Raw genomic sequence first — 25,753 nt, 5'->3', positions numbered from 1 at the left:
AAAAACTTAAAGGCCCTATGTGATGGTAAATTGGGGAGCGTGGGATAGTATTGCTTAAATTTCTATTGCGTCGGTAAGTGACTCCGGATCCAGTTTTCTTTTGCCAAGGAAGTTTTTCTCTGTCCATTTGTCAGAGGCTTTTAATGCTGCTCTTATAATTTCCAAGAGCTGAAAGAATGGCTCTAGAGAGGTGCTGGTGTATCTATTCACCTAAAAATCTTCTGCAACCAACAACCTATTATTATGAGTCAATCTCCTGTGTATTGGCTAAGCAGGGGAGCTATGAAGCCACAAGACTTGGGTTCAGATTCTGTCTCCTCCAGTGGCTAGGGTAGGTATGTGACCATAAGCAAGCTACAAAACCTCTATAAGCCTCAGCCTGCCCATCTGTAAAATGGGGGTTATGATTCCAATAATATATACCCCAAATGAGATGATGTATGTAAAGGACTTATAGCGTGACCAGTCCATAGTAAATGCTCAATACATGGTGCCGACTATTAGTGCTACTCTGACTACAGTACCCCAAACCTTCTCCTTGCTCCCATCATAAATAGAACCTGGTTTCTTCATTTGAAGATGGCAAAAGGAGAACACTACTCCTTTGTTTTGCAAAATGCCTACTTGAAAAGCAAAGTCCTCTGGTGTCAAGAGGGCTATTAACATAGCAAAATAAAATCTTCTCTGGGATATGAAGGTTTTTCTATGCAAACTAGTTTGGGATTTCCCAGGGAATGACCCCAGGGAGGTTTGGGGAAGTGTAGGGATGCTGGGAAGAAGAAAGATGCAAGAAAGGACTGTGAAGAGAAGGCTGGCCTGAGAAACAAGGTGGGATTTTCCAGGAGCCAGAAGGTGGTTTGTCCCAGGCTCCCTTTAACTGGCAGCTGGACTTTCAGAACATGAGCATCTAATCTAACTTCCTGTTGTGCCCAGGACCTTAACAGTTACAGGAAAGGGGACCTGGCCTTGAGCGGGTCTGCCTAGAGCCAACCGAGCCAACCGAGCCAACCCAGCCAACCGAGCCAACCCAGCCAACCGGCAGTGTGGGTTCTTGACTTCATGCAGGAAATATTTCATAACGTGCGTCCTGGTGAATTGTACAGGACATTTATTAGAGCTGGGGACAGTGAAATAAGAAAGGGCTGGGGAAATGAGCGTAGGTTGCTCTCCTTTGGCTCACTGGGAAGTCCGAGAAAGGGGGCCCTGGGGACAGGTCCAGGGGGTTTGTCTGGGGCGAACTGCTGCTGCCCATTGCTGCCCTGGCTGCATGCCTCGGGGGCCCTTAGAGTTTAGGAGATGCACGCCTGTGGGGGAAGATGGGGGGAGGCATGGGCGTGCTCCTGGGGGACGAGCACAGGCTGGACCTTGGTTTTGAGGGGGTTTAAAGCCGGGGCGTTTAGGGAGGTCTTAGGGGATGATCTTAATAGATTATTCATTAGCTTTATGCTGATGTACCAAAATGAGGTTCAGTCTCTTCATCTGTCCTTGGGTCTGGCTGGCAAATGGCACTAATTGGATTTCTGCTGTCTCCCGGAGGAGAGTGATTTAAGCTATTTATCCTTTGGTTGGGGAGGAAACGTGCAAACCATTCACTCTTAAGTGTCCTTGGTTAGGGAAGATAGGATTTATTTACTAGGTGGCTGAAACTGCTTGGCATCTTCATTTTCTCAGATGGCTGCAAACTGCTGTTTATCTGGCCTCAGTTTCCCTATTCTGCTATTCTGCTTGTCCTGGCTTACTGGCCTTTCTCACTCACCACTATGCTGCAGGGCATCCCTCTGCTAGAAATGCAACTTCTTCTTTAGGCCTTCCCAGATGGACCCTCAGTTGAAGTAGATCTTTATTTCCTATTCTCTATTGTGCACTATGCACAGCATGCACTGTGTTTATTAGTACAGTGTCAAAATCTGAACATATTTACATGTTTCCAACATGTCTTTTCAATAATATTGCCAGTCCCTTGGAGGCAGGAGTCACCTTTACTCACCACTGGATGCTCACACTGCCCACACAGTGCATTCCACTAGTCAGTCCACAGTCAGTATTTGCTGAATTGAATGAAACTAAATAGAGGTAAAATATTAAGATGGGTCTTGACTGATGATTTCAATTGGTAGAGATTCCAGGCAGAGGAAATAGACTAAACAGAATCACTTAGTAAGAAAACGCATGGTATGGTGTAGCAACAGTGAAAAAACTCATGTTCTCTATGGCTAAGGGAGTGGTGGGTGGTGATGCAGAAAAGGGACATTGAGATCATATTGTGGAGAGCCTTGGATGTCAAAATGAAAATTTTATACTTAATGTTTCAATCAATGGGGAATCATCGAGGGTTCTTCAGTAGCTCTGGGAAATAATCAAAGTTGTGATTTAGGAAGCATCATTTGCCATGCTATGTAGGAGATGCAGAAAAGTAATCAAGCTAATCAATTCAGCTAAGCAAAGATGGTAGAAGTTTCAATTAGGTTGTTTGTAGAAAAAATGGAAAGACATACAAAGACATGAGAGACTTGGCAAAAATACAGGTCTTGGCAGCAAAGCAGGTGCTGGGATTAGGAGGTAGGGTGTGTTAGAAGGCAAAAAACAGGGCGGGGGATGGTTTTGGGAATCAGGCCCATGGATAGGAAAAATGGGGTGCCATTAAGAACACCAAAACAGTGATAGCAAAGAGATGTTGGTTTATTTAGGAAAGAAGTGGAGAATGGTAAAGCGCAAGGGTTTCTTTTGCTTGTGTAATTCTTTATGCATTTTAGGACGAAGAGAGATTTTTTAAGATGCAGGGAGGAAAGGAGTTACAATCTTGGAGAAGGCAGGAGCAGGGAACTCAAGATCACAAAAGGAAGCATTGGTCCTGGCAAGAAAGACTAAGAGACTGACTCAGGCCTGTGATGAAGGAAGTGGAGGAAGCTTTCATCGCAGAACCATGAAGTCAAGATTATCTGATGAGGGTGAAGTGGCCAAGGTGGGGACAGAGGATTTGACGTAAATAGAAGTAAAGGAAAAAAGCCCCTGAGCAGTGAGGACAGAACTGAGGTAGGACAGCTTGTGGAGTTTGTTAGCATGGACAGGACTTCTTTACCAACACTGACGTGAGAAAACCAAGACATAACAGATAAACGTTTTAAGATGGGGATGGTAGGCCACAGGGTAAGGACTTCTGGGACGCCTCTGGGGCAAATGAAGTGACAGTGGGAGGAGTGAGACAGACTGGGAGAGCAGGGAGAGGTAGATCGATCAGAAACCCCGAGGAGAATACAGGGCAGGCTCAGCAGGACTGAAGGGGGTGGGGGAGGACAGGGTATTTGGTCTTAGAGCTTGAAATGGCAATGCCATGTCTTCCTTGTCCCTGTGCCTTTGCTTGTGTTGCTTCCCTGGCTCAGAAACCCAAGCAGTTAATTCCAGTACAGATTTTCCCCATTCAGTCCCATCCAATCTTCTCCAACTGCTCAGACCTTCGCTAGTCTTCCCATCTTCTATACGTGTTCAGTTTGGACCACCGCAGCTTCGCACTAAATTACGGTCTGGCCCTGCCGGGCGTGGCTCAGCGGTTGAGCCTCGACCTAGGATCCAGGTGATCAGGGTTCAATTCCCGGTCAGGGCACATGCCCGGGTTGTGGGCTCGATCAATGACTCCTCATCATTGATGTTGCTGTTTCTCTCTCTCTTTCTCTCTCTCCTTTCCTCTCTCTGAAATCAATAAAGATATATTAAAAAAAAAAAAAAATTACGGTCTGATCCTGTAGGCTTTTCCTGTATGTTCATCTCACCTATCTGACTTTACTGAAACTTCTGGAAAGCAGAGAACTTGCTCGATGTGCTGTCTGCAACCCTGCCTCTCAGCACAGTGCTAAGTCAAAGCCTGCCGTCCATAACAACTTGGTGATTGAGTGGATGAAAGGAGATCAGTCAGAGAGAGCAAGTGAGAAGCACGGAGAAGCCAAGGACTCGATAATTCCCAAACTGGACAAACGACTTCTCAACAGAAGTTGATTGTACTCCATGCTCCTTCCACACCTCCCAGCATCTGGTTCGACCGCCTGCTCCCAAACTTCTTCCTTCTTCAATCTTCTCTGCCTTCCTACTTCCAACAATTGGAGCTCCCCATAGCCAGGAGAAAGGATTCCACATGAGCCAGTTAGAATCCTAGAATTTTAGGGGTAGGAAGGATCATAAAAGATCATTTGGTTGCCCTGGCAGGGAAGCTCCGCTGGTTAGAGAGTGGTCCCAATAAGTCAAGGTTGGGAGTTTGATCCCTGGTCAGGGCATACACAAGAAGCAACCAATGAATGCGTAAACAAGTGGAACAACAAATCAGTTTTTCTCTCTCTTTCCCTTCCTCTCTCTCTCCAAAATCAATCAATAAATAAAATTAAAAGCCCAGCCGGCGTGGCTCAGCTGTTGGACATCAACCTAAGATCCGGGAGATGCAGTTCGATTCCCGGTCAGGGCACATACCAGGGCTGTGGGCTCGATCCTCAGCAGGGGGCATGCAGGAGGCAGCCGGTCAATGACTCTCTCTCATCACTGATGTTTCTATCTCTTTCTCCCTCTTCCTTCCTCTCTTTGTGAAATCAATAAAAATATATTAAATTTTTTTTTTTTTAAATCTAAAAAACAAACCAAAGAAGACCAGTTGGTCCATATTTATCATTTTGCACATCAGGAAGCTTAAAAGAAAACCCCCCAAAATGCAGAGAAGGGCAGCGCCTTGTTCAAATTCACACTGCTGGCTAATGCCAGAGCCAAGGTCAGAAATCTTGGCTCTCAACTATTACACTTTTCTTGACACTATATTGCATGCTATTAGAGTAAGCAATTTTTCTATCCATTTTAACCCTCAATTCTAATGCATCTCTGAAGAAATTTTAAGCTTTTCAACCTAATGTTTCTTCTCTAGTTAAAGTAGTTTATGGAAGATTCTCATTTCAGAAAGGGATTGGAGAAGGGGAGTTAATTTATTGAGTGCATAGTGAAGGACAAGCGCTGTGCTGGGAATTTTACATATTTTATCTCATTTATTCCTCATTTCACCACTATGAGATAGTTCTTACTGTCTTATAAATGAAGAAACCAAATAATTAATAATAAAAATGTTCTTGCCTAAACCTACCCAACTAAGTGGTACAAAGGAGATTTGCTCCATATCTGGTGGCTCCCCAAATCCATTATCTTTCAATTAAACTATTAAACAAGGCCTATTTTCTCATCAATAGGGAAAGTAATTCAGCGCCCTGAGTGGAAAAAACTTATGGCAAAATGAAAACATGACAGGTGTGGACTTCTAATGCACATGGACAGCAGGCAATTCAAGGTGAGCTCCACTCTTCACAGTGCTGCAGGTTCTCTCCTTCAGAGAGAGGAAATAATTTAACCACACTGTTTTGGGGAATGAAACAAATGTGTCATACCTTCAAAGGATTGGCTATTTTACTTTTCAAATTATCCCTCTCTTGTCATCCAAGAGGAAAGGAAGCTTCTGAAGCCCTGCCTGCTCTGCAATTCTGTTCCCATTTCATCTTACTCATGAGTGCCTTCTTTGTCACCATGGAGACTCCATCAAACTCACGCTCATGCACCTTAATCTTGCAATATGTTACCGACTGGCTGATATTCCTTCTTAGCCAAAGAACAGCAAGTTCTTTGTAAGGAAACTGAACTGCAGACCAATTGCTTAACCCCAGTCCAGGACATGGCACTTGGGTAACATACAAGATTAAACCTGTTATTGTTTACATAATACAACTCGGGATGTTTGAAGTAAGACTTGGAAAAATAAAAGGTACACCAGGTGTGTTAACTATTCCACAGCTTATCAAATTTTCTAAGTTTGTTTCACTCGGCAAATACTTATTGAGCCAGGTAAACATCTTGAATCTCGACTATGGAGATATGATGATTAAAACATGGACTTTGGCCCCAAAGAACTTGAAATCTGCCCAGGGACACAGAGGGGTAAACTAACTCTAGTATCGTGTTATAACAGAGCCATGTGGGGGGAAAAACTAGAAGGAAGAACAACTAAGCCTTTTCAAACGAGCGTAGAGAAAGTGAACAAAAGTCCATGAGAAAAGGCTTCTCAGATGAGGTACCATTTAAGTCTGGTCTTAAAGGGTGGATTCTTGGGAATTCGATAAGCAGGGGAGGGGAAATGAAAAGAAAACAACACCTACCAAAAGCTTGGAAGTATGACAGGGACCAGGTAGTTAAGAAACAATGACCTAATGGGATTAGTGTGTAGAACCTGCAGTTTGTAGGGACTGGCAGGCAGTGGGGATGGAAACCTAAGCTGGCATATAGGAAGGCTTGATTGAGGTGTCACATCTGGTCCATGTTTACTCAACCTTGTAGCAGTGGGGAGGGTTAAATTATGAGCAGAGATCTGAATATGAATAATTTTATTAGGACTATGGACTTCAAGTTAAAAGTAATGAGGAATCTTTGTTTGGTTTTTGGCAAGGGAAGGACATGATCAGATGTAGGTTCTAATAAGTTGATTTTCCTTAGGGCGTGAAGAAGAAAGTATGGGACTGAGAGGTCCAGGCAAATGGCAAGGCAGGGATGCCAAGCGTGAGGTTTGTGCAACCACTTTGGTAAGCAACCTAGACTAGAGCAGAAGGTATGTAGAGTAGGAGCAAGGGGGAAAAGTATAGAGATAATTACAATTGATTAAGATAGAATTAGCAAGCGCTGGTGACAGATCTAATGAGTCCTAGACAATGGGAATGCTTCCCGGAAGGCACACATGACAATTCTGCTTGGTCACATAGCCATACCTAAGAGCACTGGAGGCTGGGAAAGGTAGTCTTTTATTCTGGGCAGCTGCATAATCAGCTGAAAATAGGTGTGAACCTATATTTGGGGACAACGGCAATTGTTACGACTCATACCTCCTGTTTCAGTTATCTCTTTACCTTTGTCCCCTCTGAGACTGTGAGCTCCTCAAAGGCAGGGTCTGTTTTTGTTTTTGTTTTTTTTTTAAGTCCTCACCCAAGGATATGTTTATTGATTTTCGATTGAGAGGAAGGCAGAGAGAAAGAGACATTGATTGGTTGCCTCTTGTACGCGCCTTGAGTCGGGATTGAACCAACCACCTCGGTATATGCCCAGACCAGAATCAAACCTTCTGAAGTACCAAAGTGAGCCTGATACATGTCGATACTCAGCACGTGTTGAAATGAAACAAATCCCCCCTTTTCTTCCCTTTGAGCTTGATTTCAGCCGCTTCCTGCACCTTCTGCCCGCTTACCTCTTCCTGTCAAACTCCTGCCATTGCTTCATGATGAGCTGGGTGTCGACCATAAAGCAGTCACTACTTAGAATGCGGGCAACTTTTATTTTCATTATAGGAAGTGGATACATTCATTTTTAAAAATTAAAATTTTGCCCAGCCTGGCATGGCCCAGCAGTTGAGCATCGACCTAGGATCCAGGCGATCAGGGTTCGATTCCCAGTCAGGGCACATGCCGGGGTTGTGGGCTGCAGCCGATCAATGACTCTCATCATTGATGTTTCTGTCTGTTTCCCTCTCCTTTCCTCTCTCTGAAATCAACAAAGATATATTTAAAAAAAAAAAATTAAAAATTTTACCAGAACTGCTCAGAGTGGGCAGAATAAATAAATAAAAATAAAGCAAAACTCAAGGCAACATGGAAATTTTGGTGATTTGTCTAGTGTCCAGATATATAATCAGGTTTTTAACTACAAAGATAAAGAAGATGGAAAAAGGTAGGACAGAAAAAGCAGATTGCCTGGAAATGTACCGGGAAGAGGAAGGAATTAACAATGATTTTTTAAAAATTAAAAAAAAAAGTCTTTATTGATTTCAGAGAGAGGAAGGGAGAGGGAGAGAGAGATAGAAACGTCAATGAAGAGACAGTCATTGATCGGCTGCCTCCTGCAAGCCCCCCAACTGGGGATAAAGCCCGCAACCCGGGCCTGTGCCCTGACCGGGAATCAAACCTTGATCTCCTGGATCCTAGGTCGATGCTCAACCATGCCAGACGGACTAACAATGATTTTGAGTCTAGAAACTAGGAGAATTGTGCAGCCCTGGCAGGAACAGAAAAAGGTCAAAGTAGAGGTGGTTGTTGGAGGGTGATTTTATGGCAAAAATATGGCAAAGCTAATCCTTATGCGTACTGAATTCCTAACCTTTTTCAGAAAATAAACATGCTTAAGTGACCATACTGAAAATGTGGCGATGAGCTAATCAATAGTTGAATTTTTTACAGTGTGAAATGAAAAGCATTTATATATTTTAATTCAAAGTAATAAAGTTTTAACACTCATTTAGATGCAAGTTATTAATCATCTATCATTCATATAGAGGGACATTTCTTTAAAAGTTAGCAGTAAATTGAGTGAATTTTTCATCTCTCAAAATCGATGATCAATTTCACCTTGATGTGATCAACGCTACACCAGGAAATGATGACATTTCAAAGTGGTAGAAGCACAATTCAGACTTCTTTTAGCTTTTAGCAAGACAGATAGTTGAGAAAGAACCCCTTATACCTGCATAGTAACCCAAACTCTAAATTTGCTCAACTTCATGGAGTAAATGAATCAGATGGACTAAATAGCAAACTACAGCTTTGACTCTCCCTATTGTTTTACACCTATGTAACTTTTTAAAAAACAACTACTTATGAGGGCATTGACCAGTCACTTGCATTTTTTGAAGAAATAATTGAAACTTATATAGAGACCCCATGCATATACCTCTCTCTTTTGAACTTCTGGAAATAGCTAGAGGGATTCAGGTCTAAACATTAATTTCTCTCTAAAACTCCATAGATAGCGATAAAGTTTTCTAGAACATCTTAGAGTTTCATTAGATATATCTTATGGCTTTTCTACCCTCCAACACTTAAGGACAAGCCTTCTCTTTACTGGCAGAAGTTTGAAAGAATAGGTTGGAATTAACCCTCATATTAATTTTTAGCATCTTCCAAAGTGTTCACAAAGGCCAAAGTACAATATATCAATAAGAAAACAAATAGTTGGCACCTCTGGTTACCTTCAGGAGTACTGGCTATTGAGTCTTGAATTAAAAATTGAGAAAATGCGTTTATCTTGAAGTCGAATGGACCAAGGAAAGCTAGAATAAGCTCAGAATCACAGGACTCACAAGCGAATGGTGTGAGATTTGCCAGATTGCCAAAGAGGTAGTTTCAATCGAGTATGCCATGGGCTGTCAGTACCTAGGCGATGGAGGCCACAGTCAGGACAAGCTCCCTCTCCCCAGGGAAAACAAAGGGATGCCAGGTCCTCTTGTTACCACTGAGATGAGGAGACCTTGGTTCTTGTCTTCTTGAGGGAAAGATTTCAATCAAGAGACAAAGTGTAGAAAAGCAAGCAAGAATTTATTGACCGCAGCAAAAATATACCTAGGATAAGTGAAACAAGGAAGGGCATAGAGGAAGCAGCAGGCGAGCTAAGGCTGGGCGGCTTTGGCTCACTGGGAAGTCAGAGAATAGGGGACCTTGGAGACAGGTTCAGAGGGTTAGCCCAGGACGAGCTTCTGCTGCCCATTGCTCCCCTGGTTGTAAGTCTCATGGGGGTCCCTTGGAGTTTAGGAGATGTGTGCCTGTGGGGAAAGGGGAGGGAGAAGACAATGGCTTGGGTATGATCCCTGGGGGGAGAGCGCCCTGGGACTTTCATTTTCAGGGGTTTTAAAGGCTGGACATTTAGGGGAGGTCTGAGGATAGAATCAATAGAATATTCATTTATGCTAATGTACCAAAATGAGATTTATTCTCTTAGTCTGTCCTTGGGTGTGGTTGACAAATGGGGCTAATTGGGTTTCTGTTATCTGTCTTAGGGCATAGGGTGATTTAAGCTATTTACCCTCTGGTTGGGGAGGAGAAGTGCAAACCATTTACTCTTGAGTGTCCTTGCGTAAGGGAAGATAGCTTTTACTCGGTGGCTGCAAACTGCTATTTAACTATCTGTCTTAGTTTCCCTGTTCCGCTTGTCCTGGAATTTTCTTAGCTTCTTCCTATTCTGTAACACTCTCACATTCAGAAATGTGGGAGATGCCAACCATCCATAACGATGCCCTGGCTGTTATTACTTCTGAAGCAGGATACTATCTTTCTACCCATCCACATCTCACAAAGGCATTTGGAACTCAACTAAAACATTTTAACACTTCATATATATATATAATTGATTTTAGAGGGTGAGGAAGGGAGAGGGAGAGGAGAGCTAGAAACACTGATGAGGGAGAAACATCCATCCAGAGAGAAATAATGATGGGCTGCCTCCTTCACGCCACTTATTGGGGATAGAGTCAGGAATTCGGGCAAGTGCAGGGACCCAGAATAACCAGTGACCTCTTGGTGCATGGGTGGATGCTCAACCACTAAGACACACCGGCTGGGCTTAACACTTCTTTTAAGGGGAAGAGAGTTCCTTATCTCTATGACAATCTGACTCAAAATCTCTGGATGCTTTAGTTGGGAAAATACATCTGCCCACACATTTCAAGGATTTCCAGGGCTTCTTGAGTACCATCCCTGGAGCCAAGCGCCGGGCCTCCGGGTTTGGAATCCGCAGTCTGGATTTCCTTAGCTGCATTCATTAGCCTGGAGGTTTTCAAAGTTCACCCCACATTAAAATCACCTGGAGAACTTAAAAAAAAATCCAAATGCCTAGGTCATACCCAGGTCCGATTAAATCAGAACCTCTGGGTGGGACCAGGCATCCATATACAGTATATGTTTTAAACTCTCCAGGTGATTCTAAAGCGCAGCCAAGTTTGAGAACCAACTCACTGGTCTCTTTTGGGCACGCAGGTGATCTAAGTGCTTATGGTCGTTGGCTGTTTTTAAGCTTTGGGTCAGATGCAACAGAAAGGCGTCTGTCGCAGGTATAATTTACTCAGAATCAGCCTAGAAAAGAGAGGTGCGTTTGGTCTGGGTGTGCACGCCTTCGCCGCGTTTGCCTTGGGTTCAAAAGCAGCTGCAGTTTTTTCAGCGAACGCCAAGGGGCACCCTCTGCCTCCCAGCGCCACCTGGAGAGCCTCCCTTTAGGATAGCACAAAGAGCCCGGCCTCTTCCCCGGTGACATCACAAAGGGCCGATCCTCCGCCCCTTCGGCGCCACCACGTGTGTCCCCACGCCCGGCGGCCACCGACTTAGTCCCTAGCCGGCGGGTCTCGGCAGCGGAGGCGGGCGGCTGGCAGCGGTGGAGGCTTCGCTATGGGAAGTTGTTTCTTCGCTCTCTCGCGCCCAGCCCTCCTCCCTCGTTCTCCGCAGTCGCTCTCGGAGGAGAGCACGGGGAGGCGCCGGCTGCAGCCACGGCTCGGTCTCCCGGCCCCGGCGGCCGCGCCGCGGGGCAGGTGCTGAGCACCCCGACAGCCTCCGGCGCCGCCTCCCTCCTCCGGCCAGCTGCCCGGCTGCACGGCTGCCGCAGTGCATATGGGGTGTTGGAGGTAGATGGGCTCCCGGCCGGGGAGGCGGCGGTGGATGCGGCGCTGGGCAGAAGCAGCCGCCGACTCCAGCTCCCGGAGAGCCACGCGCTCCCGGCGCCCCTGCGAGCCTCGGGCTCAGCCATGGGGACCTCTGCGAGCGGCAGCACCGCCCTCGACTCCTGCGGCCGCGTCGCCCGAGCCGCGATGAGCGCGGGCTTCCTCCTCCTGGTGAGTGCCCGGGGGCACCGCGGGCTCCGGCCGCGCGGGAGCTGCAGGCGCCGCGCTCCCGGAGCGGGGCGGGTCCCCGGGCTCGGGCTCCGCGGGGTCGGGCGGCGGGGGGCGCGGCGTCGGGCCGGCTGGGCGAGGGGGCTGGTCAGGGAAGGCAACACGTCGGAGGGCTCCGATCGGTCATTTGGGGGAGTCGCAGGGCTCAGCTGGGACTTGGAAACGAAGGCGAATTGTTTTCCTTGCCATCGGGCTTCGTTGGAGGAGGCGCTGGAGGTGGCCGCCGGGCTCCCAGCCCCTTTCAGGGCTTTTCCCCTGCTCGGCCCCCTCGGGCTCCCACCTCCCCCCATTCCCTAGCCTCCGGCCGCTGCTCCCCCGGGGTGGCGCGGGCCCGGGGCTGCAGCGGGGCCCGCGGGCCGGCGCGGCCGGCGCTTTGTTGCAGCTGCAGTGTCATGTCGGGATGCTACCGCAGTGGGAGAGCGGCCCCGGCGCGCCGGACCCTGGGGACCGCCGGGCGCCGCGCCGCGCATTCCCTCGCAGGGCGCAAGCTGCCCTTCCCCCGCCTCTGCTCCCCGGCTGGGTGGGTCGCAGTTTCTGCACGCCCCCCCCAAAAAAAAAAAAAAAAAAGAACCCTTCGACCCACTCTCAGGCGCCTCCTGAGCGCCGGCTCTCAGCCAGCCAGAGAGCTGGCACTTAAGTGGGGGAAGGGGGGGGATCTACATAAAGGAAGATGAATTTTCTCCAGTCTTACCTGTCCCTCCTTTACCTGTGGCCAGGCAGGTTGACCCTGCAGGGTGGGGCAGGTTTCGTCTTTGGGACTTAAACTGCATTCAGCCCTACACACTATATAGTCCTCCATCACTTACCTGGTCAAAGCCTGAAACCACCCTTGACCCCAAACTTATTCCCAAGCACCCCCCCCCCCATCCTTTTCTCTTATTTTCAAATGTTAAAGAAGAGGGGGAGAGTTAGATGGAAGATAATGCCTTTGAGGTCAATCTCTGGAGCCCCCATAAACTCCCCATGCCTATCTTTTGGTCTCTGCCAAGGAGATGGAGATTCTTAGCTAACAAACAAACAAAAACAAACAAAACAAAAGCCTAAAGGCAGGCTTGCTGTCTCCTTCCCAGAAAGGGTTTAATGCCAGGTCAGCCAAGATCTGCTTAGATCCCAGGGCAGTGCAGTTGCTATGGCCTGGGAATTCATCCTACAGACACTCTGGTTCCCTGTGGGAGTGTGTGTTTTAAGGGGAAGAGTGAGACTAAAGAAAAGTTTTGTGTTCTTAGCATTTATAATGAGGCAAGTCCCAGTCTCCTTTCAGAGACTCTTTTCTGCCCATTTATAGTAATGGCAAAGTCAAGACTTGTATCCATGAAACTAGTGTGGGTGGTGAGCAGTAGAGGGTCCTTTCAAACAGTAATCCTGGGTTGACAGTCTTGGTGTGGAGAGAGACCCATCTAAGTCCATATCAGTGACCCTACTATCAGTGGAGATAGCTCTATCTCCCTTCTCCACCTTAGATCTACTATTCTACCCCTCCCCCACATGCCTATCTGATGATTATGCTTCCCATAGTATCCACTCCTAGATTAGCTCTTAAGCCAATATGATATCTCATTTATTTTACCTTTTAGTATGAGGTCGGTGCTTAAAGTATGGTCATGATGCAATCCAAGTGTTGTATAGGTTGCTTTAACCAACCGAGAAAGAGCCCCCCAGCTCCTTTTCCTAAATTATTAAATTCAATATGTAAAAATTGTGCACTGGATTTGTAACTGAAGACCTGAGAATTAAATTGGGCTATCTCTTTAAAAAATGTAATTTATAGTGGAGTTTAGACGCAATCTCAAAGTGTTAACTAAAAGAGGAATCCTTAGTCTCCTGTTAACTATAATAGAAAGGCTCTTCCTCCATGGAATGCCCTGGGGTTGATCCCTTTGTCTCACTCAGGCAGAGTGACTGAGAGGGTCTATCGGAGTTAATAGGGACTGGCTATGCTGTAACCCCCAAGCAGGGTGGGCAGGCAATGTCTTTTATTTTTTCCATCCCCACTCAGAAAGCTCCAGTCCTCAGGACAGGTGTTAAGGTATAAACTTATGATCTTGTGACATTGTTCTAAGGGTTATTTATCCCATTGAGTTCTTGGCTATGGGAAAATGATAGACACCAGGTCCCAGAGCCCAGGTAAAACTGTCAGGTGCTCAGAACTCTCCTGGGGGAGGTGAGGAGGTTAGTGACCTTACCCATACATTACAGTTAGATTAAAAAATAATGCACCCAATAAAATGTCCTGTTTATTATGGTTTTCAGTTACTCCTCTTTCAAACATTTGCCTTATTATGCGGTAACATTTGTTATTGTCATATTTCGGACACTTTCTTATCATGATAGGCTAACCATATGAAAGAGAACTTACTCTAAGCTTTAAAAACCTAATAAACGTATGATATAGAACATATATTATGATTGTTACCAGTGAGACAATAGTGGAGAAAAGCAAGCAAGAATTTATTGACCACAGCAAAAATATACTTAGGACAGTGAAACAAGGAAGGGCACAGAAGAAGCAACAGCAGAGCTAAGGCTGGGCCGCTTTGGCTCACCGGGAAGTCAGAGAAAAGGGGACCTTAGCCCAGGATGAGCTTCTGCTGCCCATTGCTCCCCTGGTTGCAAGTCTCATAGGGTCCCTTGGAGTTTAGGAGATGTGTGCCTGTGGGGGGAGGAGAGAGGGAAGGCAATGGCTTGGGTATGGTCCCTGGGGGGAGAGCGCCCTGGGACCTTCATTTTCAGGGTTTTTAAAGGCTGGGCACTTAGGAGAGGTCTGAGGGGAGAATCAATAATGTATTCATCAGCTTTATGCTGATGTACCAAAATGAGATTTATTCTCTTAATTAGTCTGTTCTTGGGTGTTGTCAACAAATGGCACTAATTGTATTTCTGTTATTTGTCTCTGGGAGTAGAGTGATTTAAGCTATTTACCCTCTGGTTGGGGAGAAGTGCAAACCATTTACTCGTAAGTGTCCTAGGTTTAGGGAAGATAGGATTTACTAGGTGGCTGCAAACTGCTATTTAACTATCTGTCTTACTTTCCCTATTCTGTTCTGGCATTTTCCTAGCTTCTTACTATGCTATGACATGATTACAAAAATTACTATGTGTTAGGTGCTTTATATACAGTATTTTATTTAGTTTCAGCATCTCTGGAGCAGGTGCTATTTGCTCCATTTTATAGGTGAGAAAATGGAGGCTACAGAAACTTCATTGGTTTGTGCTCTACCGCACAGCTCACAAGTGAGGGCACTGGGGCTGGACCCCAGAGCCGCCTGACCCCTCAGCTCAGGCTGTCCCCCACTCCTGTGCCACACAGGCTACTTCACAACTCCAAATTGCTAGGTGGTGAAATGTAACAACACAGAAGGCTCACTTGGGGAAAGTTGAGACTGGTGGTTTGATTTGTTGCAAAACATTAATAAAAATTACATGAGTGCCTTTGGAAGGAGGTGTTCTTGCTGCTTTGCGCTTCTGTTTCTGATGAGTTGTGTCTGCATGATATTGGAAAGTCAACCATAAACTGAAAGACAAAATATTATGTGTTCCCAGCCAAAAGTCTGGAGAAGATAAGTGAGATCTTTAGGTTTGTACTGGGAATGCCCTAGAAGGGCTTGCCTAGTGTGATACACCACACTCACAGATATCTTTTGCCCTCAGGGAACTTGCTTTGACTGGACAGATAGAATGTTGGCAGTGGGGCAGTCAGAAGAGAAGGGAGCCTTAAGTGACAAGGAAACGAGGTCTGGAATTTTAGAAAGTACTATTCTGCATGCATCATGAATTCTAGATAGAGGGACATTTGCTGTAAGAACTTGTTCAGCTGTGTGCTAGCCAAGTATTAGGGTTAGTCACTGTCTGTTGTGACTAGATGTCTAGCTTAATGTCACCTCCTGTCCTTCACTTATCAAAGTCAGTTATCAGTATTTTGGCACTTGATTTTGGCTGTTTGACTAGGCAGGCATGGAGTGGTCTGGTGGGGGCTGAAGTCCTGAATGGACTTGGTGGCAAGTTCAGGTAGAACTTTCAACTAGAGCTGATATTATATAAAAAAGATTTTCTCCTTTTTGTTTACCTTAACTCCAGAATCCTAGAGGATGAAGGCTGGAAGGGAAACCAACCTGGAGGGGGGAACAAAAAGCAGCCTAGACAGGGGAAGCAACTTAATTTTCATGTTAATAGACCTACATTGAACATGTTCTCTGCGAGAGGCAGTGGGACCTGAGTAGGAGCTAGGATTTGGATCTTGCCTGCAGGTACACGGTGTATGGTATATAGAATGTGCGTGGCCATCAGTCATGCTGGGTGGGTTTCACTGTCATGTGGAATCAGTAGATGAATGTACTAAAAGCAGTACCCAAAGTGTGATTGATGTTAAAATATTTAAAAACTTGACGTAAACTTGGCTGTTAGTCTGAACATCAGAGGAGAAAAAATCTGCCAAGTTTCAGAATGACATACATTAACCTCTGTAAGGAAAGTAACTTCTAATCAGCAGAATGGGTAATGGAGGCCTGTACTGGAATGCAGGAGTTTTTAAAAAATATTTTTATTGATTTCTAGAGAGAGGAAGAGAGGGAGAGAGAGAAATATCGATGTGAGCGCAACACAGCAATTGGCTGCCTCCTGCATGCTCCACTTCCCCCCCTGGGGATCAAGCCTGAAACCTAGGCATATACCCCGATTGGGAATTGAACCGGTAACCTTTTGCATGGGCCGACGCTCAACCAACTGAGCCACACCAACCAAGACAGGACTTCCGACTAACCCCATGAATCTACCATCCCTATTGTCAAAATGTATAGAATGTGATCAAGCTTGCTTTTTTATCCCAATTATTTCTAAAGGCATACGGGGTGAATCTGTCTCAGGTCCAGTCCAAAAGAAAAAAGCAAATAAAATACACAAGTGTCTTTTAAATAAAATACACAATCTAAATCAACAAGAAAAAAACGCCCTGTAATGGAATGTTGTACTAAAATTGAGAAAAAACCCCGAGACTAACTAGGCAGAGATCCACCGGTTGGCTAAATTACATATGTTGGAGTGGTTCAATCTGGACAGTCTATCAAATAGCTGGATTTGCTTAGCACAGTTAAAGCCAAGTTTTCCAGGACAGTTTCCAGAAGACCCCTTAACGTGGGTACATCCTTATTGGATAAGGGCAAGTAGATGTGTGCTGCTGGGCTGACTCTAGCAGGTGGTCTGTGTACTTTCTGCATCATAGATTAGAAGGCGGAGACATCACACTTGAACTTTACACTTGACTCAGTCCGTGAAGGTGAGAGGTAGAGCCTCTTTGGAGACTCAGTAGGCAAGCTGCAAATTGGTTTTGTACTCACTCAGCTGGCGCTTTATAAAGCATAAACTATAATTAATTGGTTTAAGTAAATTTGATTAAACTTTTTTTGGTGATGGGAAATGGTCAGGTGCATCATCAGACTTTTGGGGGCCCAGTATGAATTAAGTGACTTTTCATTGTGGATATTTGGATGCTTATATTCCAGTAATAGTGCACTAATACTCGGCTGGTCCTCTAACCCCAAGCAGGCCTGGCAAATTCTGATGGTGCCAGGTCACTGGCAACTTCCTAGCAAACTCAAGAACCCAGGTCACCTCATTGCCTCTGGGCACGTGTCCATGACCATTTGGAGCAGGCTCGGTCTGGACGGTCAGACACAGATAGGTCTGTTTGACAGAATGAAAACTGGAGCCATCACAGGAGTCAACTTGGTCCCCAAAATTGAATCTCCGTTTAGCATTAGCTGAACATTAGGCTTTGTTCCTGCTGGAGCTTTGATTCTTTAGGAATAGGTGCGAGATAGTGAATCAATACTGGCCTTGCCTCAGTGTTTGTATTTGTCAAATACCAAAAATAAACAGGAATCCTAAATTGGCTTCAATGCTGCCACTTGGCTTTCCAACCACCTCCCACTTCTAGCCTGCGTCCAAGAGGAGCTAGGCAGAGGTCAGAATCCGGAAGGAACCTGGCAGTTGTCCGTGACCGTGTGCTGGACTTGGGGCTGTTGGGAGGTGGGGCTCATGAGTGTTAGGCTGTTGATTCAAAGCAGTGATGACTTCACTTTCTTGAGGGGTGGTAAAGGCTGCTGGGAATGGTTCTTTCCCCCTAGATACTGGCTATCTAACTTTCTCGTTTTCACATGTCAACATCCTGGTCTTGGAGATGACAGATGTTTGCAGAGTGGTGGGAAAGTTGTGCTCAGAAGGACCTCAGAAGGGTGAGCCTGAGCCCGGTGGGGATGGGTAGTGAGGGCCCTGAGCCATAGCCCCATCTTCTCTTTAGAATATTTGAAAATTATGTCTAATGGTTTCCTCTCAAGAAAAACAAAAAAGAGGAGAGGGGGCTTGGGAAGCTGAGTCCTAGCAAAGCTCATTATCTGATCTTTATATAATTTTCCATTTGCTCTTCTGCCGCCAGAACTGCCTGGTGGCTCCATCGCTTGGAGCCCTTTGCAGATCTGTTTGGGGAGGAGAAACATGACTTTAATGGATTTAGGAGAGAGGAGAGGAGTCAGCCCATGAGTCCTGGAATCAAATGAGAGCAGGCGTGGATTCAAGAGGACTTTAGCCCTGAGAACTCAGAGGGGAGGAATGTTAGTGGCTGTTCATATTAACCATCGATATTGATATTACTAGTTCCTTTTCATTGAATACTTACCATTGAATACCTTTTAAAAATGATCCCAGTTAATCTTGCAAGTCCATGAGGCATGGCGTTCACCCTCTTTTACACATAAGGAATGAGGCGTAAGAGAAGTTATGGTGAAGCAGTTGGCAGCTGCTAGACCGAGGATTCAAATCTAGGCCACTGTGGCTGCATACACACTGCCGCTGCTTCTGCCAAGCTGCGGGCAGGGGATGAGTAACCTTAATTTACTGGAATTTTGTTTTCTCTTAAGGGAATGATTTTACTCGAGAGTTGAACATTGACTTTCCATCGGAAGAGCACTTCTGCTCCATGATGGCACCTGGAATTTTAGCCCCAACTGCTGATCATAAAGCATGAGCCACCTGTGTGTGTGGATTGAGAGGGGAGGGCGTGGAGTCGTTGGTAAGCATTTTCCTATGGTGTGACTGTGACGGGCAGTGGTGCCATGGTTAAGATGGAAAGCTACGCTTGCAAAGTGTTATAAATAGGGAATGGATACTTTGCTTTCCTGCTACTTGGGTCATTTTGAAAAATATTTGCTTAGTGAGTAACAGTGGGACATGGGTTCTGCCCAGCAGTGTAGTTTCAACTCACTTATCCTGAGAAATTGAGGACCTTTTAGGGTTTTCATCGCTGCCAACTTGATTATTTGTATAGGATTAGTGCATGAGTTTGCATCATCTGTAGTTAGCATTTCCTTTGTTAACTTTTCATTTCAGGTCTCTTAGAAACTGGTTTAACTCCGATTGTGTGAGGTTTATCAGACTCCCTGGTAGCCCTCCCCTAAGCAAGCTTTCAAACATATCTCTTCATAGATTGAAGATACTGAGTAGATGAAAGCTAAAGGCAAAGGGTGAGAGGAAATTTAATCACTGATTCCAGGAAAGAGGTTGGAATTCTGGTCTCCCAAAGAATCTTTGGGACAAGGCCATTATCTGATTTCATTCTTGGTCTGGCCAGGTAAACTAATCAGGATTAGGAGAGGTGGGAGGGTTGGGAAGGGGAAAAAGCTTCCAAGGCAAATGGATACAGGTTTCCAGAATAATTTAATCGGTCATTGTGCACTCCTTGCTCTTCCCTTAGTTCTAGAAGTCCAGGGCTTCTCTCTTTCTTTCTCCTTTTCGGTTCGAGTCTTGTGTTAAAACCTGGTCCAGGAAAAATACCAAATCAGACAAGGTTTGGGTGTGCTTCTTTCCTCATTTGGAAGGTTTGGGGCCAAGGCTGCGATTCCATTTTAGCTCCTCAAAGGCAACAGACAATGCGCTATTCATCTTTGTGTTTCTGGCTCAGTGCCACAACACCTGTAGTTAAGCAATAAATGATTGTTGAATGAATTCCAGAAGGATCTTGCTCTAAACTAACTGTTCAATCTGGACAAGTTAGAGGGCTGGATCTTGAGCTATATCTCACTGCTGAGAGCTGCAATTCAAGGGTATTGAGTTATTAATAAAGCACATTAATAAAGAAAGCTTTAAACTTAAGCAAGTTGGCAGATTAGAAGAACTAGGGTATGGAATTCTCTTCATGTGCCTTCCCGATTCATTTCTGTTCTTTGACAGCGTATGAACATTTATGTCTAGTTAAAACTAATGTGTATGTACTTGCTTGTGTTCTGCTTTCCTTTATGTAGCTATTTTCTGTTATCTTACAGAGATATTTCTATTTTTCATCTATGTAATAAATATTTATGGTGCGTCTATTAAATGTCAGGCTATACTCTAGGTATATGATAGTGAAAGCCTATTTATGGTCCCTCCCCTTGGAGTTTGTAGTTTATCAGGGAAGACAAAAGCAGTGATACAAAGGACGACCCTTTAAGAACAGAAGGAAGAGTGTGCCGGAAAGAGGGAACAGCATGTGGAATGGCCTGGAGGTAAGAAAGAGCCTGCATGTTCAAAGAATAGAAAGAAGGTCATTGTGGTTGGTGCTTGGCAAATAGGGACAAAGGGTATGTGGACTGAGGCTGAAGAAGTCAGGGTCCAGATCATACAAGACCTTTTAAAGGTGTGAAAGTCTCAGGATATCACTTGGAGTACAGTGGGAAGAAGGTTTACGCTGTGGCGTGAATTAGATTTCTTTTTTAAAAGATCACTCTTGGCAGCTCTGGAGTGTGGATTAGAGGGAAGCGTACAAGCAAGAGATGGGCTGGAATCTTTTGCTGTAGTGCAGGGGGGAGATGATGGTTTTTGGATGGTGCCAGTGAAGATGGAGATTAACAAATTTTAAAGATTTTGGAGTTTACTGGTGGTGAAATATGGTGGTCTGATTACTTTGCAGGGGAAGGCTGGGGAGGAGTGGGTGGGATTAGGAACCCAGAGTTGGGATGGGTAATAGTAATTTCGAGGTCCCCACGATTCGTGTCGGTTCAAGCCTTCATGCCTACCATTTCCAGTAGCCGCCTCTCGTCCGTTGGTGAGCCATCCGACTTGGGTTGGACACTTGGGTTATTGTCACTGTTTTCCTGCTGCACAAATGAAGCTGTCTGTGTACAGACCAATCGCTCTTTTTCTTTTTGGGTTGTTCCCAAAAGTGAGGGGCATTTGAGGTATAGTCCCCAAAGTGGAATCACTAGGTCACAGGAAACCAATGAATAGTTTTTATGGTTCTTGCTGCCTATTTCCAGATTGTCTTTAGAAAGACTGGATTAATTTAAAGTGCCACCAGCAACCTATTAATGTGCCTTTTACCCCATAAGCCTGCCAGCATTGGAGCTTATCACTTTATTTATGCTGCTCTCGTATAGGTGTAGAAGGATCCTTGCTTGCCCAGATTTGCATTCCAGGTAGTTGCAAGGGATGTAACAAATTTATCCACATGATGGTTACTTTTATTCATGGCACCTTCTGTCCTGGATATTGAGTGGAATTTGTGTTAATCTAGTTTGCATTCTTTTTTTTTTTTTAAATCCTCACCGGAGGATATTTTTTCCATTGTTTTTGTAGGAAGATTGGAAGGGAGAGAGAGAAAGAGAGAGAAACACTGATGTGAGAGAGACACATCGATGGGTTGCCTCCCACGTGAGGGAGCCTGACCAGGGCAGGGGATTGAACCTGCAACCCAGGTACGTACCCTTGGCTGGAATTGAACTCGGGACCCTTCAGTCCACAGGTCAACTCTCTAACCACTGAGCAAAACTGGCCAGGGCAGTTATAAGTTTTTATGGCATATATTTTTACATTCTTCTTTTAATATTATTATACTTAATAACACCAAAATTTAGGCTAATATTCCTAAATCCATTTCATTTGGGTGGAAACTATACTACTCGGCTCTGACTGTGTAGTACTTTGAAGCAGCCTTAAGCCATACCTAGAGAATGGGCATGGCTATGTTCCAATAAAACTTGATTTCTAGGCACTAAAATTTGAATTTCAAATAATTTTCATGTGTCACAAAAATATTGTTCTTCTTTTGATTTTCCCTCCCAACTATTTGAAATGTAAACAACATTCTTAGCCTCTGGACTATAAAAATGTTGGCAGCTGGCTGGAGTTCGTTCACCCATGTTTTAGACTCTAGAATCATTAACATCTTGGGACGAGATCAAAGAAACTCGCTCTAGAAAATGCTTACTTAAATTCTGACCCATTTGCCTAAAGTGTACTTATTAACAGCAAGTCTTCCCTCCTCTCTTGTATTCTCATTTATAATATGCTAAGTTGATATTTTAAATCTGTTTTGAAATGCCCCTTGTTTGTCTTTTGTCTGCAGTCTGGATTTTTTGTTGTGTAGTATGCTCCAAGTCTAGTAAGGTATATTTTCGGATTACAGCTTTTAAAATTTGGAGTCTTTGATACATTTCTCAGGAAGTGGATATTTGCATTTTAATTGGGGCATTTAAAAAGATTGTCTAGTCCCAAGGGAAGGAAGCTAAAATATAGTAAAATCGTAAGTAGGAGTGATAATTAAAGTAACTAACATTTATGGAGCGCTTGCTTGTGTCATGTTTGTCTTCTCTGCTCTACCTGTAGTAAAAATTAATTCTGAAAACGATTTTAAGAGAGTAGGTGTTACTAGTCTCCATTATCCTAATGAGGAGACAAGAGACACAGGGTTGAGCCCCTTGCACAGATCCCCCAGCCGGGACCTGGGAGAATAGGCCTGCCCAGCATACTCCAGGCTAAAATGGGTTTTGTTTATACTTTCATGCTGGCATTGCTGCACTGGCTGATGTCCTTACTTTTGCTTTGGCTTGCGTAAGGATTTTATAAATTCTTAGCGAGCACAGAAGAGTGTTTCCCCTAAACCTTTACCATGTCTTATTAACAATGGCTTCTGCACGTAGGTGAGGGTCTCAGCCTGTAGAAATGCCCATTGCAGCAGAGGGAAGGAGATGAAGGTCTGTGGTCCATGGACTGAATGCTGAGTGCACACTCCTCTGCATTGCAGGTTCCAGGCAAGACAACATCTGGGTTATTTCCTTGCCCGTTATTTCCTTTTCCCAGGGTCCGTAAGCTCGCCTCTTTCCAGTCCGACAGCACATTCTAGTTTTGGCATTGTCTGTATTTGTAGCTTTTAACAACAGTCCCTGCCTTTGCCCTAGCAACAGAAGACTTGTAAATCAGAGAGGATAGTAGGAAATAAATGCAAAAGCCAATCAAATTTATATAGCATTCCTGGGAACAGTTCTGCCTGTCTGTGCTTTGTGGAAGCTCTGCCCTTGGCGCTTTCCTCTCCACACGTTCTTTTTCCCCCTTCGAATCTGGAGAATTCCAGCAGTCTGTCTGTACCTTGCTATTATGAATTTAATGGGATGCTCAAAAGAATGGTCAGAAATTCTGGGAGTGTCTAGCTCTGCCTGGCTTTTACCTTTTGATCGTCTGTTAGCATGTTTTATAGTCACCATCTCAGGAATAGATCTTGGTTGCCTTATCTTTGTTACAATATCCACAGTGACTGAGATTTTTCTTAAAATACTAGTTTTATGCAGTATTAAAATTTTTTCTGTTAAAGTCATCAGTCTTCCTGCTTGTCCATTATGAATAGACAAGCTTATCACTGCCTTCAGTTGTTTTTTTTTTAATGCAATCTTTTTTTTTTTTATTAAAAATGATTGCAGTTTGATAGGGAACAAAAATGGCATAAATATGTTCTTCTGGTAAACTGCACGGAAAATTTTGCCCATTTGTTTGAAGAATGAGGTCATGGGATAAGAACTGGTAAAGATAAATTTGCATCAGTGTTCTTTCACATTAGCACATCTGGATGTGTCTTGTCTTCAGTCAGGTCCACCTCTGTGCCCTGAAGTAGAAGTGACACTAGGACAGGTGTGATGAGGGTTGCGACAGTGAGTACAGAGACCTGGAAGCATTAATCACTGGTCATTTTAGAGATACCTCTTCCTTCCTTTGAAATTTGCTTTGTCCTGGGCTTTACCTTTTAATCTACTTGAGAAGTGCAGTGTTCTCATATCCCATACAGTTTGGGACGGTACACTGACATTTGCTCATTTATCCGTTACTGTTGGTGAAGTACGTGTCCTGAATAAAGGACAATTTCTAAATAACTAAAGTTTAAACTAAGGTGGAACATCCATAGCTTCCGGAGAATAATTTCATGATACTGCTGATAATTCTAAGCATCAATTGGAGATCTTTTTACAAATCAGTGTAAAATGAGGAGGGGATGTTCTAATTCATCATTACATTTGCTTGTTCTCTTAAGAACCATGCTGAGCATAAGGCTTGCCAGCCAGTTATGGTTCTGTTCAAACAGTGATATCCTGAGGATCTTTGGAGGTGAAACTAACGATTTGCCTTTATTCTGAAGGGTGCCAGCCTATTTTATCTCTTGAGTTATTGTGGGTGCACAGTGGAGGCTTTTTGGGTTTCTCACAGTTGCTTTTATGTCTGTGCTCATGTCCAGCAACCTTCTCCACCTCCACAGTTTAATTCTATGCTTCTAGTTATGGTCTGCAAATCCATCCATTCACTTAGTCCACAAACACCTGTCAGGTGTACCATGAACTGGGTACTGTCCTTGAGGGCTTGGATAGCATCAGCATGTCAAATAGACTGTCCTGGTCCTCTTGTGGCTCAGAGGGGAAGACACCCGAAATGGAAAAATTCGTGACTACAAAATTATGGTGGTCCTGTGGGGAAGACAGTGAGAGCTAGTTTAAGCTGAGGGAGAGGAAGGCAGGGAAGCATTTCAGAGGATGTCCTATCTCTATGAAAGATTTTGCATTTCTAAGTCATGTTTTAAGCAGGGAGTGAAAGTGTCAGATTTGGTGTGTGAGTTAGAGTGGGTGTCAAAAAGGAAGCCAGGAACTCAATACTCATTGCTAGACTCTAGAAGATGCCTAAGGCTCCAGTCTGTGCATTTTTCGACATTTCTTTTGACTGATCAACAAAGTATCAGCAGACTTTTTTTCTAAAAGGGCCAGATAGTAAATATTCTAAGTTTGTGGGCCCTATGGTCTCTTTTGCAGTTCTCCAGCTCTGTCATTGGAGCATGAAAGCAGCCATGTGCAATAGCTAAACGAATGGCTAGCTTCCAATAAAACTTATTTATGAGAACACTTGGCATGCAGGAATTCATCTGCTGGCTCCTGGCTCAGAGGGTGCTTTCTTTATCATTTTTGTGATCTTCATTTTGAGGTGGTTGAGCAAGGGAGGAAATGCCATCTCTGTGGCTGCCCCTGGCCTCAAGCTGCTTGTAATCATTATGGGAAGATAAATATATACACGGATGAGGCCATCAGCAAACATTACAAGACAATATGTAATTAAGCACCTCAATCACAAACAGAAACAGGAAATGGGGTGAAAAGTTTGCTTGTCTTCTTGGAATCTGGGAGACTAGGAAATGTAAAGGCTTTGTGGAGAAGGTGGAACTTGACAATCACAGGCACCCAGAAGGCTGGAGTTGAATGCAATGTAGTCCAACCTGCTAATTTTACAAGCAAGTAAAACCAGGTCCAGCTGACCTTGAGCCAGTGTCTGGACAGGAACACAGGTTTTCTATTTTCTAAATCTTTGCCCAGCAATTCTTTCTACTTCAGATCTGGTCCTCCCACAGGCCCATCCTCCCACAGAAAAACATATATGGTATTCATGTTAATACTGTATCATATTAATACTGTGTCACACTAGTAGGGAGGAAGAAGAGTGAGAGGCTCCAACTTAGGGGTTGTATGGAGACTTCTTCTGTCCTTGAAGAAAGCAGTTCTCAAAAGCCTGAGAGCAACATGGTTGTAGCTGTCATTTAGGATGAAAAAGAAAGAAAAGAGAAACTGGGGTGGGGAGTGGGAAGCAAAGAAGGGGACTATGGAATGTAGAAGAACACATGCAGCCCTACCTAGACAGTTTGCCTCAGTGGTTAGAGCGCTGGCTTGCAGGCTGAAGGGTCCTGGGTTTGATTTCGGCCAAGGGCACGTACCTCGATCGCAGGCT

The 25,753-nt window shown here is 44.6% G+C and overlaps 1 protein-coding gene across 1 annotated transcript in view; it reads left to right on the top strand.

Moving 5' to 3' along the window:
- The first annotated feature begins 11,154 nt into the window (after nt 1-11,154).
- The window catches only part of TNFRSF21 (TNF receptor superfamily member 21), a 62,826-nt gene continuing 48,227 nt past the window's right edge, over nt 11,155-25,753 (top strand). The window contains exon 1 of the mRNA XM_087817438.1: nt 11,155-11,644. Coding sequence (XP_087673564.1) covers nt 11,558-11,644 — 87 coding nt within the window. The 5' untranslated portion in view covers nt 11,155-11,557. The remainder of the gene's footprint in view (nt 11,645-25,753) is intronic.

The sequence above is a fragment of the Miniopterus natalensis genome, chromosome 5 (assembly GCF_054644295.1).
Source record: "Miniopterus natalensis isolate mMinNat1 chromosome 5, mMinNat1.hap1, whole genome shotgun sequence".
Classification (NCBI taxonomy): Eukaryota; Metazoa; Chordata; class Mammalia; order Chiroptera; family Miniopteridae; genus Miniopterus; species Miniopterus natalensis.
This window is presented reverse-complemented; position numbering and strand designations above follow the sequence as displayed.